Below are 15,980 nucleotides of genomic sequence, written 5' to 3' on the forward strand. Positions count from 1 at the left end.
TCAACGAAATAGGTGGCTTTTCAAACTTCATGAGATTAAATAGTTTTATTTTGTAATTTGTTTTCTGTCTGTTTTTACATTTAAAGGTGTTACACAATGACCTCATTATGGAGATGAAGCATCCAACCGCGGGGAAGATAGCAGTCCCAGGTTTGAAAATTTTTGTCATTTCCTTTCATCTTTTCCTTCACTAATTGTTCCCTGTGCTGACCACTGCAGCTAATTGGTGATTCCCCCCAAACAATTTGTCAAGACATTATCCAACTTCTTCATTTGGATAAAAGGGCAACTCTAGGATCACACATATGCTGAGGCTACAGAATTGTGTCTTTGCTCCAGCAAATGTCCGATTGCCTCAGTGACCCAAAATGCTCTTATTATCTGACTCCATTTTGTGTATTCACATGCTCACAAAAGCACATAATATAATTACCAAAAACAAAGGACAATGGATATGGCACCTATTAGGAAATGACACATTGCCAGTACACGAATGAGAGCAGAAGCAAGGCACCATGGAGGTGGTGTCTGGGGAATGCTACTGATGGCTCAGGCCAGGGCATTTTCTTTCTGAACTATGGTTTACAGTACAGATCTCAGCTTTGTAGATAAGGAAACTAAATGTTTTCACTTAACTTAGAATACATTGAATTTTTCTGACTTGACTCATACCAAACAAACTCACTAAGACATTTTGGTCTCAGCCAAAATGCCAACTTTTTCACTTCTGGGAGAGTTCTCTTTCCAGAAGCCAGAAGCCTCATGCCTACTCTGAGAGCATCCGGACAGTCATGAGAGCTCATAACCAACCTACTACCCCCCACAGACTTCACTTCTCTATTGATCATAATGTTACCATTCCTCAGATCTGTTGTCTCTGCTCAGGGCACTACTGGGAAAACTTGCCACATTCTTGTTCATTGGGTCTCTATTTCCTTGACTATCCACAAACCAGACACTTCTTTCTGTCTCTTCTTCTGAAAAAGGATAAGGAAAATTAGTTAGGACTTTGGTCATTGTTTACTTGAAGGTATGCTGGTTACCTTCCTTGAAATTTGGAAATTCCCCAAACTCCTCACTCCCCTCAGTCAAACAGCATAGAGCATTTATTTCTCTAGATATCGGATCACATTTATTGAATAACTGTTATTGTTAAATTCATTATTGGTATTCAGATTATTGGTATAATCTGATTTTAAGATTCAGGATCGGCTTGATAATAACGTCCTGGAACAGATCAGATCATGGCCACTGGTCCAAAAAGGATAAGAGGAGGGAAGTATGATGAATAAAGCAAGTTGAAAGAGAAAACTCAGATGTAGAGGGGTATAAGGAACACTGTACATGAATTAAGGAAGATAACTAAGTGAGCAGGTATGAGCATGTCAGAGATGTGTTAACAGGGAAATGCTATATAGTGTAGATGGGTGGTAGTGAAAAAACGGCATGTTGATAAAAGCTAACAAAGTCGCTTGTTCATTACTCATATTATTGAGCATATACCATGTGCCAGGCAATGCTTTGGGTCCTGGGAATGCAAAAATAATGGAGTTCTTACTCAATGGAAAGGCAAATAATAACAGTAGCCAGCAAAAGTTCCTATAAGTGTAACTCATGATGAGTGCAAAGAAGAGTACAGAACATGTGTTGTCATGGAGAATAATAGAGGCAAATGGGACTTACATTAATTTGAATGATCAGAGAAAGCCTGGTGACTTATCAATGGAAAATTGCAGGATAATAAGAAGTTGACATGTGAAGAGTAGAAGAGCATTCCCAGCAAAGGCACTAGCATGTGAGAAGACTTTGAGGTGGGAAAGAGCCAGGTGTGTTTTAAGCCAATATGGCAGGTGAAGTAAGGAGCAGGAAATCAGACTGCCGAGAGGCAGAGCCTGGAGACCCCACCAGATGTGGTTTTACTCTAATTTGATGCAGGGAAGTTAAATAGCATAATTTATAACTTAAAGCAGGGAGTCACATTAGAGAGTTGTGATGGCAGTTGAGGTGATTATATCTTAAGTTAGGGTTTGTGGCAATAGTGATGAAGAGATGAGAATGGCCAAAATAAAAAACTTAAGCACAGTGTTTTCAGTGTGAGGAGACATTTAAAAACATCTTGTCTAGTGGTTTTTAGTTTAAATTTTTATTTTTTATTTTTTTTAAATATTTTATTTATTTATCCATGAGAGAGAGAGAGAGAGAGAGAGAGAGGAAGAGACACAGGTAGAGGGAGAAGCAGTCTCCGGGATCAGGCCCTCGGCTGATGGCTGCACTAAACCACTGAGCCACCCGGGCTGCCCTAGTTTAAATTTTTAAACAGGGGAACCGAGTTTCCAAGTGAAATCTCAATATTCTCAATATTTAAGATTAAAGCAGAGGTTAGCGCTCCAAACGTTTTGCTTTCCTTCTCCACTTCCGTCATGCTGTCTCCTCCAAACACCTGCTTGGAACCATGGGACTTAAAGAACATTCGAGAACCACTGGTGTAATTTAATTCTACAGTTTACAGATGAGGTCAGAATCATTACTATCCCCAACATAGAGAGGAAAAGGTAAACATTTTAAAAGTTAATACAATTGTTAGTATAGTAAGGAGAAAAGTAAGTCAGCAGCCCATCTAGAAGGAACTCATTCGTTGTAATGCTCTCTAGATCTATCAGAGGTGAAATTGGCAGCTTTCCTGGTAAATGAATGGAAAATCAATCTTGGGAAGAGAGAAATTTTTTTTTTCCGATCCCTAAGGGAAAAGTATATCGTTTTTCTCATTTTAAGTTATATCACTTAGGTATTGTCAGAATAATGCTGTGTAACAAATAACCACAAAATCTCAGTGCCATTCAAATGGAAGCATTAATTTATTCCATCTACATACACCAGGTGGGAGATAGATAACCTAGGCCAGACTTGCCTGAGTGGCTTTGCCTCTAGGTGCGAATCTGACCAGGCATCTCTGTGAGATGGCCTTAGTCAGCTCTGCCCACATGTGCCTCTCACGTCCTCTCGTGGCAATGGCAAAAGAGCAAAAAGGCAAACAGAAACCACAAGAAACCCTTTTGTTCACATTCCATTGGCCAAAACGAGTTTTAGGCTGTGTCCCAAGGAGTGGAGAAATATTTCTCTCTTTTTAAAAGAGAGAGCAAAGCTATATGGTGAAAGCATGGGCATTTGGGGGGAGGGTGCAAATAACTGGGGCCCCAAATTCAATTTACCACAACAAAATTCTCAGGTCTACAGCTGTCTCTTTTTTACTCATCATTTTTTATCTTCATTTCCCTTTGGAAAATTCTATTTTTGTTTCTTTAATTTCTATTGAGCTTTGGCATATTTTTGTTAACTTTAATGATTTACCTTATATTCTGTTAGAATTGTCAATAGAGGAAGTGCCAGCTTTCAGGTGAAATAGATATGTTTAGGTTATTTTTGGAATTAGCATCTGAGCATCTCTTGAGAGCTGCTAGCACATGAAAGGGGAGAGACAATTCTGCTTATGGACATCAAATAAATTGCTATATTGTATCTCCTAATTCTCTGTATCTTATTGAGAGGCCACTCACATAGGGTGAGAGATACTAAATGCAAAGGGAATTTATCAGTAAATAATTTTTTTCCTGTGGATTTCCCCTTTCACTAATTATATTTACCTATGATCGCTCTGCCTTTCTTTGTAAGGGATGTTCCCATTGGAGACCTCCTGAATGCTGGAGAAATGACTGATTCTCCCACAATGCCTCAATGAGGTGAATCTGCCAAAACAGGCAACCCAGAGTGGAGCTAAAGTGATATTATGCTACATTGTGTTCTAGTTAGCTAGTGGAGACATATTTTTGAATTCATTAAATGCAGTTCTATATATATGTATATTACACACATATATATATATCTACATCATTACATTTATAGTAAAAATCCTTGTTAATGTTACTTAAAACTACTTATTTATATTTCCTTTGTCGTTAATGAAAGTCTGGTGACCTTTTTCTGAATTTTCCATACATTGTACTAATTTGCCTAAGCATATTCTAACTTAATCATTTCTAGAAACTCGTCTCATGAAGAACAGCAATAATTCTTTTTTTATACAACAATAATTCTTATACAGTACTTATTGCACCGTTTTCAGAGATGTATAAATCCATACCATTCCCTCAGATTTTCAGTTGAAGAGCTCCCACATAGGAGGCTGCTAATTGATTAATGCCTTAAAGGGGCTAGTCAATTAATGTTTAATATACTTTGAACAAAGATGGGAAATTATTAACCTCTTCAAAAGTCTTTTTGACTACTTAAATAATTATTGTGAGTACTTAACACATTGTCTCAACATTTATAATCATTGCCACTATCAAAGTAAAGCAAGTAGTAGACCTAAACTATTTGCTTTATTAATTGTATCTATCGCAACATCTTCCCTTTTCATATCATTTCCCGCCACCTCCAATCTATTAGGAAATAATTAGGGAAGAAATTTCATTTGTGTATATGCATGTCTTTGATGAAGCGTGCAAACTAGTTAATGCTCATGAATTATCTCTATGAGTTGTTGTTAGGCTAATACTATTGTTCTTTATTCCATATATTGTTCATTAAACTACTCTCTGATTTGAACTTTAAAGCCTATTTGACAGTTAAAGGTGGAAAGAGACTAAGAGAAATTAATTATTAGTGGGTGTGTAAATGAGAAAATGTATCATATCCCTCTTTGCTAGGCTTAAAGATTCTAGCATCCTAAGAGTTCCCAGAAGGGCGGCAGGTCACCAACAGTTTAGTGACAGAAGTATCAGCACAGTGAGCACAGTGTCCTAATTTGCTCATAATTAACTAATAAGTAACTTGAGTACTAAGTTGAGTAGTAAAATTCAAACAGATAACATCAACTATTGTCTTCCCTATGCTAGCTGGAGCCCTGGTGATAGAGCTGTGACCAGGGCAGGCCCGGTTGCTCATGGGGCTACACTTCACTAGGGAGGACAGCATGAGCAATAAATATGGGAAAGGGGCTGAGCATTTCCATGGAGAACCAGAGGCTACGCGAGGGAGCCCTCACCCAGTGCATGGCACCAGGGAAGTCTACCCTGAGAAGTGAAATGGAGACAGACACACAAGCCATGGCCAGCTGTCGATTGGGCCGATCTAGTGTGGGCTGTGGGGGCAGTGAGAAGGGCTCACAGGGAGGAAGTGGGAGGGGCAGGTTTCCCAGTCACCCTGGAAAGGCAGAGCTAATGACCAAACTAAAAATAAATCAAACTGTAAAGGAGATGTATGCTGAGCTCTCTGAGGTCCCCACCATCTGGAGGAGAAGGGACTCGGAAGAAGAGTTTGGGTAGGAGCCTCGACCTGGTTTGGCAGATGTTCTTACTCACTACTTTCAGGTGTAATTTCTAGAAGCCTTCTCACTCAGTTGAAGATTTTTGTGAAGCTCATAGTGTCCTGAAGTCTAAACTGTGCACGTGATAACAAGTTGTGTTCACTCATTATGAAATTAAAAGGTTCACCAAGGTTTATACCACAACCTTTCATCAGCTAGAGCTTGGCCGTTATATAAACTCCGCCTTACTTGTGACGTCAGTGGAAAGACCTTCCATTAGTTGTTAATATTCCAAAGGACTGTCAGTTTCCACAGAGCCATTCGCCATTTCCATCTTCTTCTTGTAATTCTGCTGCCCACTGGTCGTTTAGCCAGAGTGGAACATGCCGTCCTGTGTACTCTGTAGGTGCCAAACCGCCTTGGTTTTGAGTTCCAAACTTCAAAGGATATCACTGAAATAGAGTTTGATGTGTTACTCTAAAGTTTCTTACCATAACCTTTTCTCAGCTACTTCTCTGTGAATGTGCGTTGCAGTTGTTCGATTCTGGCAGCACTTGGGGGAATTATTTTAGTGGTGAGTGTGTCAATGCCATGAAAGGGAAGCGGTCTCCTGTGCATGTGAAATGGCTTGAAGTTGAGTAACCCTTGCCTGCTGGTACCCTGATCCGTGTTTTTCAGCAAGCAACTCTAAGGTTTTTTTGTTTTGTTTTGTTTTGTTTTAAGATTTCATTTATTTACTCGAGAGAGAGTGAGAGAGCACAAGCAGGGTGAGATGCCAGCAGATGGAGAGGGAGAAGCAGACTCCCCGCTGAGCCGTGCTCAATCCCAGGACCCCGGAATCATGCCCTGAGCTGAACGCAGATGCTTCACCAACTGAGCCACCCAGACACCCCTCTAAGTTCTTTTCAATAAAACTTTTGTCAGAGGTGCCTGGGTGGCTCAGTGGTTAAGCGTCTGCCTTTAGCCCTGGGATTGAGTCCCACATTGCTCAGCAGGGAGCCTGCTTCTCCCTTTGCCTGTGTCTCTGCCTCTCTGTCTGTGTCTTTCGTGAATAAATAAATAAAATCTTAAAAAAAGAGAAAAAACTTTTGTTAGGTCTTTCCCTCATAATATTTTAATATTCCTGTTTGGAACTTGCAACAATTTTTAGCTAGTCGTTGTTGGGTGCAGGAAGGACAGTTTCCCCTATGAATGAATGTAACTTAAACCAACTTACTGGACTACGGACGTCTGGATTTTATAGTGATTTTTTTAAAAAGTCAAAAGTACTTCTTTATTTGATTGCCTGACATATTTTTTATTTCTGAATATTTTGCAAGACTTTTTATAAATGATGAACATCTTTCTTTTTTAAGCTTCTGGAAAACAAAGATACTATCATTTTAAGTCAAATCAGCACCCTCTATAGCAACTAAGTACTTCATAGACATTTTCTGGATGATGATTAGAATAAAAAATGACTAGGTGAAAAATAATTAAAAACATGATTTGTGACAATTTTAAGCAGTATGCATGTTTTTTTATGAATAGATTGGCTACCTATGGAAGTTATCTGAAAGCGATTTATTTTACTTTTTAGTTTGTTTCCAGTTTGAAGTACATACATTACATGGAGTGACCACCTAGTCTCTCGTATGGTCCCCAGTCTCCCTCTGCTAAGCCTTCATGCTGCCCTGATGCTTCTAGCTCTTTTCTCCTTTAGGTAGAAACTTAGACAGTGTCTCTGAAATCACATATTCTCCAAGCGCAGTTAAATTTCTATAATGGTTAACAGCAATGTGGAAAGTTGTCACAGATCTCACCGGGGAGAAAGAAAAATTAAGAGGAACCAAAGTTTCAGCTTATATCCCTCCATAAAGTTTAAAAATGTTGGTCCTCCGAAGGAATTCTGTGTAGAGCCAATCTGGGAGTGAAAGGTGAGATAAGTTATTCCTTCCAGGTAGAAAAATCTTTCAGATGACAACAGGAAGAGTGTGTGAAGTTTTCATGTTGTGTGTTGTGCTCAATCTATCTTCTCGAAAGAGCATACTCCTTCAGGGACCAGGTTAAGCTGTAAAGAGAGGAAAGAGATGAAAGCAAGGTTCTACAGTCTGTCAACAGAATGAGAGAAAGCTGGCAGGGAAATGAATTTTCAAATAGACTAGCCATGGTACTTCCCAAAGTCCTCAATTATGTTTAGCTTTATTAAACCCTTAACCCATGGCAATGTACTGAGAGTTAAATAAATCAGTGTATTCCCAGATGATTTGACATTGAGTGCCTGCAGCCTTCTCTGACAGTCCCATTTCAATGAGGCAGGGTCATAGACATTGTTATCCTTCAGTGAGAAATGAATAGCACAGTGACTTCCCTTCCTAGGAGAGCAGGGAGGAAGCAGGGGAGGAGTGAATCGCATCTCCAGGAATGTCTTTCCATCAGGAACTGGAGAAGCCCTAAGAGCCAAGTTACTGTCGCTGATATGACTTAGGGATCTCCATCAACTATGCTTATCTGTGCCATGAGGAAGAAATATTTCGTGAGAGCTGGGCTTTCATGCTCAGGGAATTCATGTTCCCATTCGTTGGGACTGGGAAAATGGCCAAGATCTCAGTTGTTCCTCTTCAGCATGTCCTCATCAATCTCGACCCAAAGATAAGTGAATCTGTCTAGATGAGAAACTCTTGTTGCAAGGCAGCCCTGAGTTATCAATAAAGTTCTGGGGTGCAGAGTCGTTTTCACTATTAGAAAGTGATACGTAGGCTTAAAATTTTTTCTGGGTGAATATTTCATTGGATTTATACATTGTTTGAGGGGCTTTCTCCAAGTATCACTAGGCAGGATAATCTGGAGATTAGAGGTGTTTGAAATCCTCTGAGAAGACCATTGAATGTTGAACCAAATCTAGGAATCAAAACAAAACAAAATAAAAACAAAAATAAAAAGCCACAGGAAGGGGCACCTCAGTGGCTCAGTGGTTGAACGTCTGACTTTGGCTCAGGTCATGCTCCTGGAATCCTGGGATGGGGTCCCACATTGGGCTCTCTGCAGGAAGCCTGCTTCTCCCTCTCCCTACGTCTCTGCCTCTCTGTGTCTCTCATGAATAAATAAATAAAATCTTAAAAAAAAAAAGCCAAAAAAAGAGTAGAAGGCTCAGTGATGGTAAAACATTTTTTTGTTGTTATTTGGTCCCAAAAGGCAGATAAGACAATTTCTGGGATCAGTGCTTGAGTCCTTGCCATCTTAGCTGCAACCAACTTTCTTTTTTTTTTTTAATTTTTATTTATTTATGATAGTCACAGAGAGAGAGAGAGAGAGGCAGAGACATAGGCAGAGGGAGAAGCAGGCTCCATGCACCAGGAGCCTGACATGGGATTCGATCCCAGGTCTCCAGGATCGCGCCCTGGGCCAAAGGCAGGTGCCAAACCGCTGCGCCACCCAGGGATCCCAGCAGTCAACTTTCATTGGGCACCCAGAGAAGTCTTTTTCTGGATCAAATTGAAATACTGACTTTATGATAAGTCTTTAGAGAATAAATTAATTAAATATAATTAGACATGCAAACTGGCTGGAGAAGTAAAATCAGATGCCACCTTAATAGCTAGGCACAAAAGGGCTGACATGACCTTTCAGTTTGGACTTCCATGTTATGGATAATCAAGAGATGACATTATTTTGCCTCCAAGTGGGCTTCTGCCGAGAATAAGTTAGTTGCTTGCCTTCATTTCTGAGTTTATTCAGAGAGCTAGTCCTCTCTGAAAGAGGAATGGCTTTGCTCTCTTCTAGCCTTATAGCAGGTAGAAACTCTTTGGTCCCTGAAGAGATGACAGTTGGGCTGCATCCCACAGGAACATTGTCTTCTTTGAATATGCTTCCCGAGGGTGCCTGGGTGGTTTAGTCGGTTAAGTGTCTGACTCTTAATTTTGGCTCAGGTCATGATCTCAGGGTTGTGAGGTATATGTCATTATGTATCAGCTTCTCTGGAACCATAATTCCATGTGTTGTATCTTTATCCGCTATGGCATTAGCAGTACTTGTGTCTCTGGGCTCATCCCCTGAGTAAGATCGGGATCCTGCACAGAGGGGGAAGGAATGAGAGACCTTGAAATGCTTCCCCAGCTGGTCCTTCATCAGAGATTCAAGTAAGGCACAGTGGCCATGTGACTGTTGGAGTGGCTGGCCCATTGGTCCAACCAGCTCAGGACCCTGTGTCTGTGGAAGGTGTTTCTGTGAACCTTGTCCTCCAATTTATTGCAAGAAGCCACATGCTTTCAAACAATTAAGCAAAAACTGAATTTTAGTTACATTAAAAATGCAAGAGAAAGGTAATGCAAGCTATTTTAGGGATTTGAGGAGAGTGTATGGTAAAGCGCCGACAAGCTAGAGAAGCACTACCCCACAGAGATTTAAAGAATGTCCTCAGCACCGCCATAAACCCCTCAAAGACCCAACCTACTTTTTCTTTTTTGCTGGGCCCTCGAGTCTGCCTGTGGCCTTAAGTAACTCACTTTGCCTTTTGGTGCCTTGTCTTCTTGTCCTAATGGGATTAATCTTTTCATTCTTTCAATTTAAAGGAAGAAAGCAGCTCACTGTACTTAAGTGCAAATATATTTTGTGAATAGATTCTAATGGTCTCATTGCTGTGGAACATTCAAATATGAAAGGAAGGAGTGATGAACAATGAACATTTGCTGAGTCCTTCTCTATATATGGTGTCTATGTGAGCACTTTAAAGACACAATTTGTTTAATCTCCAGGACAGTTCAGTAAGCCATTCATTATGATGTCCATTTTTACAGATGGGAAAATTGACACTTGCTGAGTGTCCCCACTCAGTGGGGAAGCTGAGTGCCAATGGGCACCTAAGTCTGGGTATCCCTGAACTCTGTCCTCTTTTCCCTGATTAGTAGCTACTCCTAAAGTTGAGCCAACCATGGAGTTTTTACCTTACCTTAAGATACAACTTAAGTTGTAAAATGAAGGCCGCTTAATGCATCTTTTGTGTTTCATTTAAAGATCAAATTGGCAATTTATTTAAAGAATGTTTAAATTTCAAGAATCTGAACTTAGATTGAGTCTATGTCCTTTGGGGATTAAGTTAGCTTTTTTAAAAAAATTTTTTATTAAGTTGGCTTTTGTTTTTGTTTTTTTTAACCAAGTTTATAATTACGTTTCTATAAAAGACAAAAAAGCTATCGGAAAATATATTGCTAGGCCATTTTGATATTCTCAAGAGCATATAAGTGTAAATGCACCAAAACATGTGGATTGCATTTCCCTCAAGTTGTACTGTTTTCACACATTAACAGAAAAGCAGCTTGAAAGGGGGAAAAAGAGAAATGTTTGGGATGTATATGCAGATTTCGATCATCAAAAGACACAAGATGTTTAGCTGCCACCCAGACTCACCCGGATTTCTCATCTTTCCCATGATCTGACCATGGCCCTGTGTGGGCAAATTTCCTCTTGCTCAAGGGGGACTGATTTTGTTTTAAAGTTAGAGCCCGATTCCCTTTGAGTACCACTAATTAAACTGCAAACAGTGTGGTGTTGGTATAAGAAAGTTAAGATGATTTTTATTATTGTTCTGGTGAGTGGTTGATACTATATCTAGAGCAAGAATTTAAAAAATAAAAATGAACTATTGACAATTCCTGTAAGATTCCCCTTATATGAAGTACTTACATGAAGTGCAGTGTAGTTAAATTCATAAGACTAGAAAATGGAAGGGTGGTTGCTGGGAGCTGGGGGAGGGAGAGTTGGGGGGTTAGTGTTGAACTGGTATAAAGCCTCAGCCAGGGAAGACGCAAACGTTCTGGAAATGGATAGTGGGAATGGTTGGACAACAGTGTGAATGTCCTTAATGCCACAGAGCTGTTCGGTAAATTTTACGTAACTGATATTTTTGTCACAATAAAAATATGATTACTAAAAAAAAGTGTAGCTAACCTGGCTCTGCAGGTCATAGCTGGAGATCATACACAGCCTTCTGCATCTGCCTCAGTGACCTGTCTTATCTATTACACAAAATCGAACCCTGTGACTTATAATCATTAAGTAATAATGTGTGCCAAGGCTCAGTACATACAAGGAGTGAGTCGAAACACGTTGTAGGTAATTAATAACACTCCTAACAGTGTCTGCAGTAGCAGCGGCTCTTGGGGGGAAATAAAACTTGCCACATGATCAGTTATTTGTCAGACATTAAAAATGGAAATAGTCACAGATATTTCTCTAGGATATATAGTAACACAGGTCATTCTCCTGCTTAATGAACAGTTATCTAGTATCTCCTCTGTGCCAAGTGCGGGCTGACAAGGAACTCAGTCTAATGGGCATTTGACAGTGACCAATCAAAGGACATGCAGTGAGGACAGGGAAGCCCCAGGACTGTCGCCGCCAGATGTGTGTGTTCAGCCAAAAACAGCCTCTTTATTCATCTTCCAACTAGGAGCTCTCGGATATGTGTGTTGGGTATAGCGTCAGCGGAGACCACGCGGTGTGAAAGCATCCTCGCCAAACAGCCTTGTTCTCTGACAGAACGTGCAGGTGAAAATAATAAATCAGGAATCACAGATGAGAATGTCACAGTTTGTTGAGGGGAAACTAGAGACACCATGTAGCATTTCCAAAATAGACTCAGCATGGGTCCATGGTTTCTTGAAGTCCTAATAATTGTCCCACCAAGAAAGGCCTCTTGGCCAACACCTTTGGAAAATGTTATGTTAAACAAAGGTCAGTGACTGTCCTTTACCTTGATGTTTCTCAGAACCATTAATATTCTGAGATATGTTTGAAGTCTCTAAGAGAGAGATACTGAATGCCATGTTTCTGTACATTATTCGACTGGGTAAGACCCCCTTTTTCCCCAAAGTCCCTAGTAAGATCCCATGGAAAAGCATTTTGTGTGTCCCCTCGCTAGGAACATGTGTCCCTTGGCAACCACATGGGACAGCTTGTAATGGTCCTTTACTGGAGAAATCAGCTAGTTTATCCTAACAAAGGGAGGAGAAGCCAGATAAGAAAACTGACCATCCTCTGAGGGCTAGAATTTTCTCTTGTTTCTTAGCTCAAGGGACCAAGGGTCCTGAGGAATATCTGAAGGTTTTTTTTTTTTCCTTTTGTGAAGGGTGAGTGCCCAGAAACACTGGGAGGGGGTCAGCCAGGAGCAGAGCCATGGGGGTTTCAGGGTGGCCAGGAGGCTGTGATATGGAGGTGGAGGGGACACCTGCCCTCCAAGCTGGCTCACCCCCCACCAGAGAGAGCCACATTTGGCAATGAAAGGCACCGGGCACGGAGAGAGGGCATTGCTGAAGTGCAGATCAGGAATAGCTCACACGGTGATGCTCTTGCACCAGGAGCAGAAACTATCCTGGGATCGAAAGAAATCACTTAAGGAGAAACACTTTCTCTTCATTGCTCCTCGGTAAAGCTGCAGTAGAAGATTTTGCACAATTGTTCGTACGCTAGCTTGGAAAATGGAGTTGATTAAGTGGAAGGAAAAATTTCAAATGTGACAAAGATGATGAGGTGATTAAGGGGTAGACTTGAAGTAGCAAGATGTGGAGAATTTAAGATGTATGAGTGAGTAGCGATGACAGTGGGGTATATGATAGCTGCCTATAAATACCCAATTAATTGCCTAATGTGGCAAATGAGAAGAAACAGGCTTTGAGCACAAAAGGGACGCTTGAATTTTGAAGTCTGTTAGGGAAACAGTATTTACCAGTAAGGGTGATTTGACTGCCATCACACGGGAAGGAAGCCGGTGGAGTTATCTGGAAAGAGGGTCGAGATGATAGTTTTCTCTTTTATAATATCCCGATGCCAGCAAAGTTTCTTTCTTTAAAACATGCATCTCCATGTTTCTTAGGAGCAGAAATTGAAAAATAGAGAAGCCTATTTCACTGGCAGCAGGGTCTTACGAGCCAGTAGCAACACACAGGGTCTCTCCCACCCTCTAGACATGTTTTCCCTTAAGCTGCATTATATAGGAATATTCTGGGCGGTAGGAATCATAGAAAATGTGTGCCTCGTATTGCACTGTGTGGGCAGATACAGCTTGTAACATACAGCATAAGAACAGTTACTTTAGGGGACACCTGACAAAAAAAGCCAACAGTGAATATGATGGTGCACTAGGTGCTGCACACAGTCTCTATCACATCGACACTGAGGGGAGCCGTCAGTATCCCCATTTTACAGATGAACAAACTGAGCCTCAGAGAAATTAAATAACTTGGCCAAAGTCACATCACCAGTAAATTATAGACTCGGAAATTTGCCTTCTGGGCTGAGTTATTTAAAAAAAAAAAAAATTCCTGCCCTTTTATTGCAATGTCATGCTGCCTCCTGAAGGCAGTTTTGATCATCGCTTTTATACAGGTTAGGCCAATGGCTGGGTGTATAGGGAGCACTCCTGAGAGCTGAGAGCAAATGGGCTGCTCCTGTTCGACGCCCTGTGGACACAAGGGCCTTGCCCACACTCTGGGTAGGGAATACGGTGGCACAGCTGGAGCAGAGTGCTGGCAAACAGGAATGGACTCGGCCAGGCCAGAGAAGAGGACAGTTGGCCCCAGCTGCCCGTCCCCGCCCCGCCCTACCCCACCCCTCCCTCCCTCCCCTGCCATCAGAGCTGGTGTACGCAATCCTGTTGGATCTTGGAAAAGGCATCCAGATTTGATTATAACTTCTCTTTGTGGTCTTTGAAGATTTTTGTTATTTCTTCCCTTGCCTCATGGAGTTCAGATCTATTTTCACATAAACAAAAACGATTCCTCCTTTCTGAGCACTTCATTGTTGGTGGCATTGTGGAATGTCCCAGGAAGGGGGAAAAGGGGGCCAATTATAAAGAAGAAACTTCTCTTTGGCTTGCATGTTTATATGAGAATGCCAAAGCCACCAGCTGTTGCCATAGCGAGCCTTGGTAAAGCCTTCTTTCCCAACTGCCCTACAGCATACACACAGCAGGGGGAGAGCATTCTAGTAGACTCCACAGAGGATGGAAAAAAGGCTCCCCTCAAAGTGGCATCCTGCATTCATGAGTTTTACAGCAAATTTAGGAAGTCCGCACTTTGGTACACTTAATTTCAGTAGGAAATTCCCAAATTATAAGCATGGAAGTGACAACTCAAATTCTAACCATTCTCCCAAATACCTTATCTCATCTTACCACTGAAGACTTAGTGTTTTCCTTGACTAGATGGAACGTAGATAGGAAAAAAAAATATTTCACCTTCCTATTTATAGGACATCGGAGACCAACAGCCCCTCCATGTGACTGCTCCCTCGTTCGCCTCTTTTCACCATCAGGAATGGCCACTTAGGTCTTTTAGATTCATGGAACGCATTTCAAATCTCAGGAATTTGGTTCTATAGCAGGACCTCAGCAGAGATGATCTATAGCATCTTGTTTGGCTATCTTTGTAATGCTTTCTTCCTTTCTTGAAAAAACAACAACCCATAAACAGTATATTAGTACTGATGGGAAAACCAGATATGACAGGAAAGGTTGAAAAAAATAAGTTACTTAAACAATTCTTGTGGACTCAGTCAAGACGGGGTGGGGTAGACTCAAGAAACAAAACAATATAATCCTAAAGATTACTTTTTGTTTTTTTAAATGAAGCTTCATTGGAGCTGTTTTACCCTATTGAACTGGCCAAGGCATCTTCCCTGTTTCCATTCCCAATCAAGGTAACCCCTGGCCTGTTTCCTGCCTCTGCCACTTAGTGTCCGAGATGAACCATCCATTTTCTGGACATTAGCGCGATTGGGGCAACATGCTCTTACCAAGGAGAGAACTTCTCCCTGGCGGTGCTGGAGGCTCATCTTTTTCTGTTACTACCATTTTAAGGTCCTTGGTGTGCCTGGCAGCTCAAGTTATCATCAGAATGGTGTTTCTCAGCTCTCTGTGTAGCCATGGGGTCCCTAAGGCCTCAGAGAGCAAAAGTGACAGCTTCTTCCATGCTTGGCCTTTTAGATTCAGCAGTTCATTTGCAGTGAATTACAGATACTTTTCTTTCTGGTTTATTTTTCTGCATCTTGAATTGTGAAAATTTCCAGTAAGACAAGGAAGAAGAAAAAAAAAAAGAGCTGTCACTTAAACACATTTGGTCTTAAGTCAAATGAAAATTATAGGAATTCCAAACCAGAGGTTGTCATTCCAGTTGAAATACCACGATATTTTCTGTGGAAATAGATTCTTTTCCTTAAAACAAAACAAAACAGAAACAAAGTTTGCTGGAAGCAGCTTCTTGGGCTCTTCATTCAGTCATCCCCAGACACCCTGCCTGGGATCTACAGAGTCCGAGACGAATGTTGTTAGGGGCATGTTGTTTTAACAAATAAAGCAAAAATCGTGTGCTTCCCTCGAAATAGAAAGTAACTAACTTACTTTCAGACCCTCACGTCATCTATTTGAGCATTTGAGCCAAAAGTAAAATCAGACAATCCAAGGTTTCCAAACCAATCCAAAAAAGAAATTGGACCCCTCTTTATCATTTGTATCATTTGCATTTATTTAAAAGAGAATTGGAGGTCGTGACCAAGAAGACCAAAGAAAGGCAAGCCAAAGGGGGAGAATGGAATTTGTGAGTGAAGAAAATAGAGGGAATACTCATATTTAAACAGTTTTGAAATGGCCTAAACCTTCCATTCTGGTTAACCAGCACACCCCTCCTCTGAGATGCAGGAAGTC

General features: G+C 40.9%; 1 protein-coding gene across 2 annotated transcripts in view; it reads left to right on the forward strand.

Moving 5' to 3' along the window:
• SUGCT (succinyl-CoA:glutarate-CoA transferase) overlaps nucleotides 1-15,980 on the forward strand; it is a 712,850-nt gene that overhangs the window by 614,320 nt on the left and 82,550 nt on the right. For both annotated transcript variants that reach the window (XM_077864111.1, XM_077864112.1), the window contains one exon: nucleotides 87-150. In XM_077864111.1, coding sequence (XP_077720237.1) covers nucleotides 87-150 — 64 coding nt within the window. The remainder of the gene's footprint in view (nucleotides 1-86; nucleotides 151-15,980) is intronic.

This window comes from Canis aureus, chromosome 21 (assembly GCF_053574225.1).
Source record: "Canis aureus isolate CA01 chromosome 21, VMU_Caureus_v.1.0, whole genome shotgun sequence".
In the NCBI taxonomy this organism is placed as follows: Eukaryota; Metazoa; Chordata; class Mammalia; order Carnivora; family Canidae; genus Canis; species Canis aureus.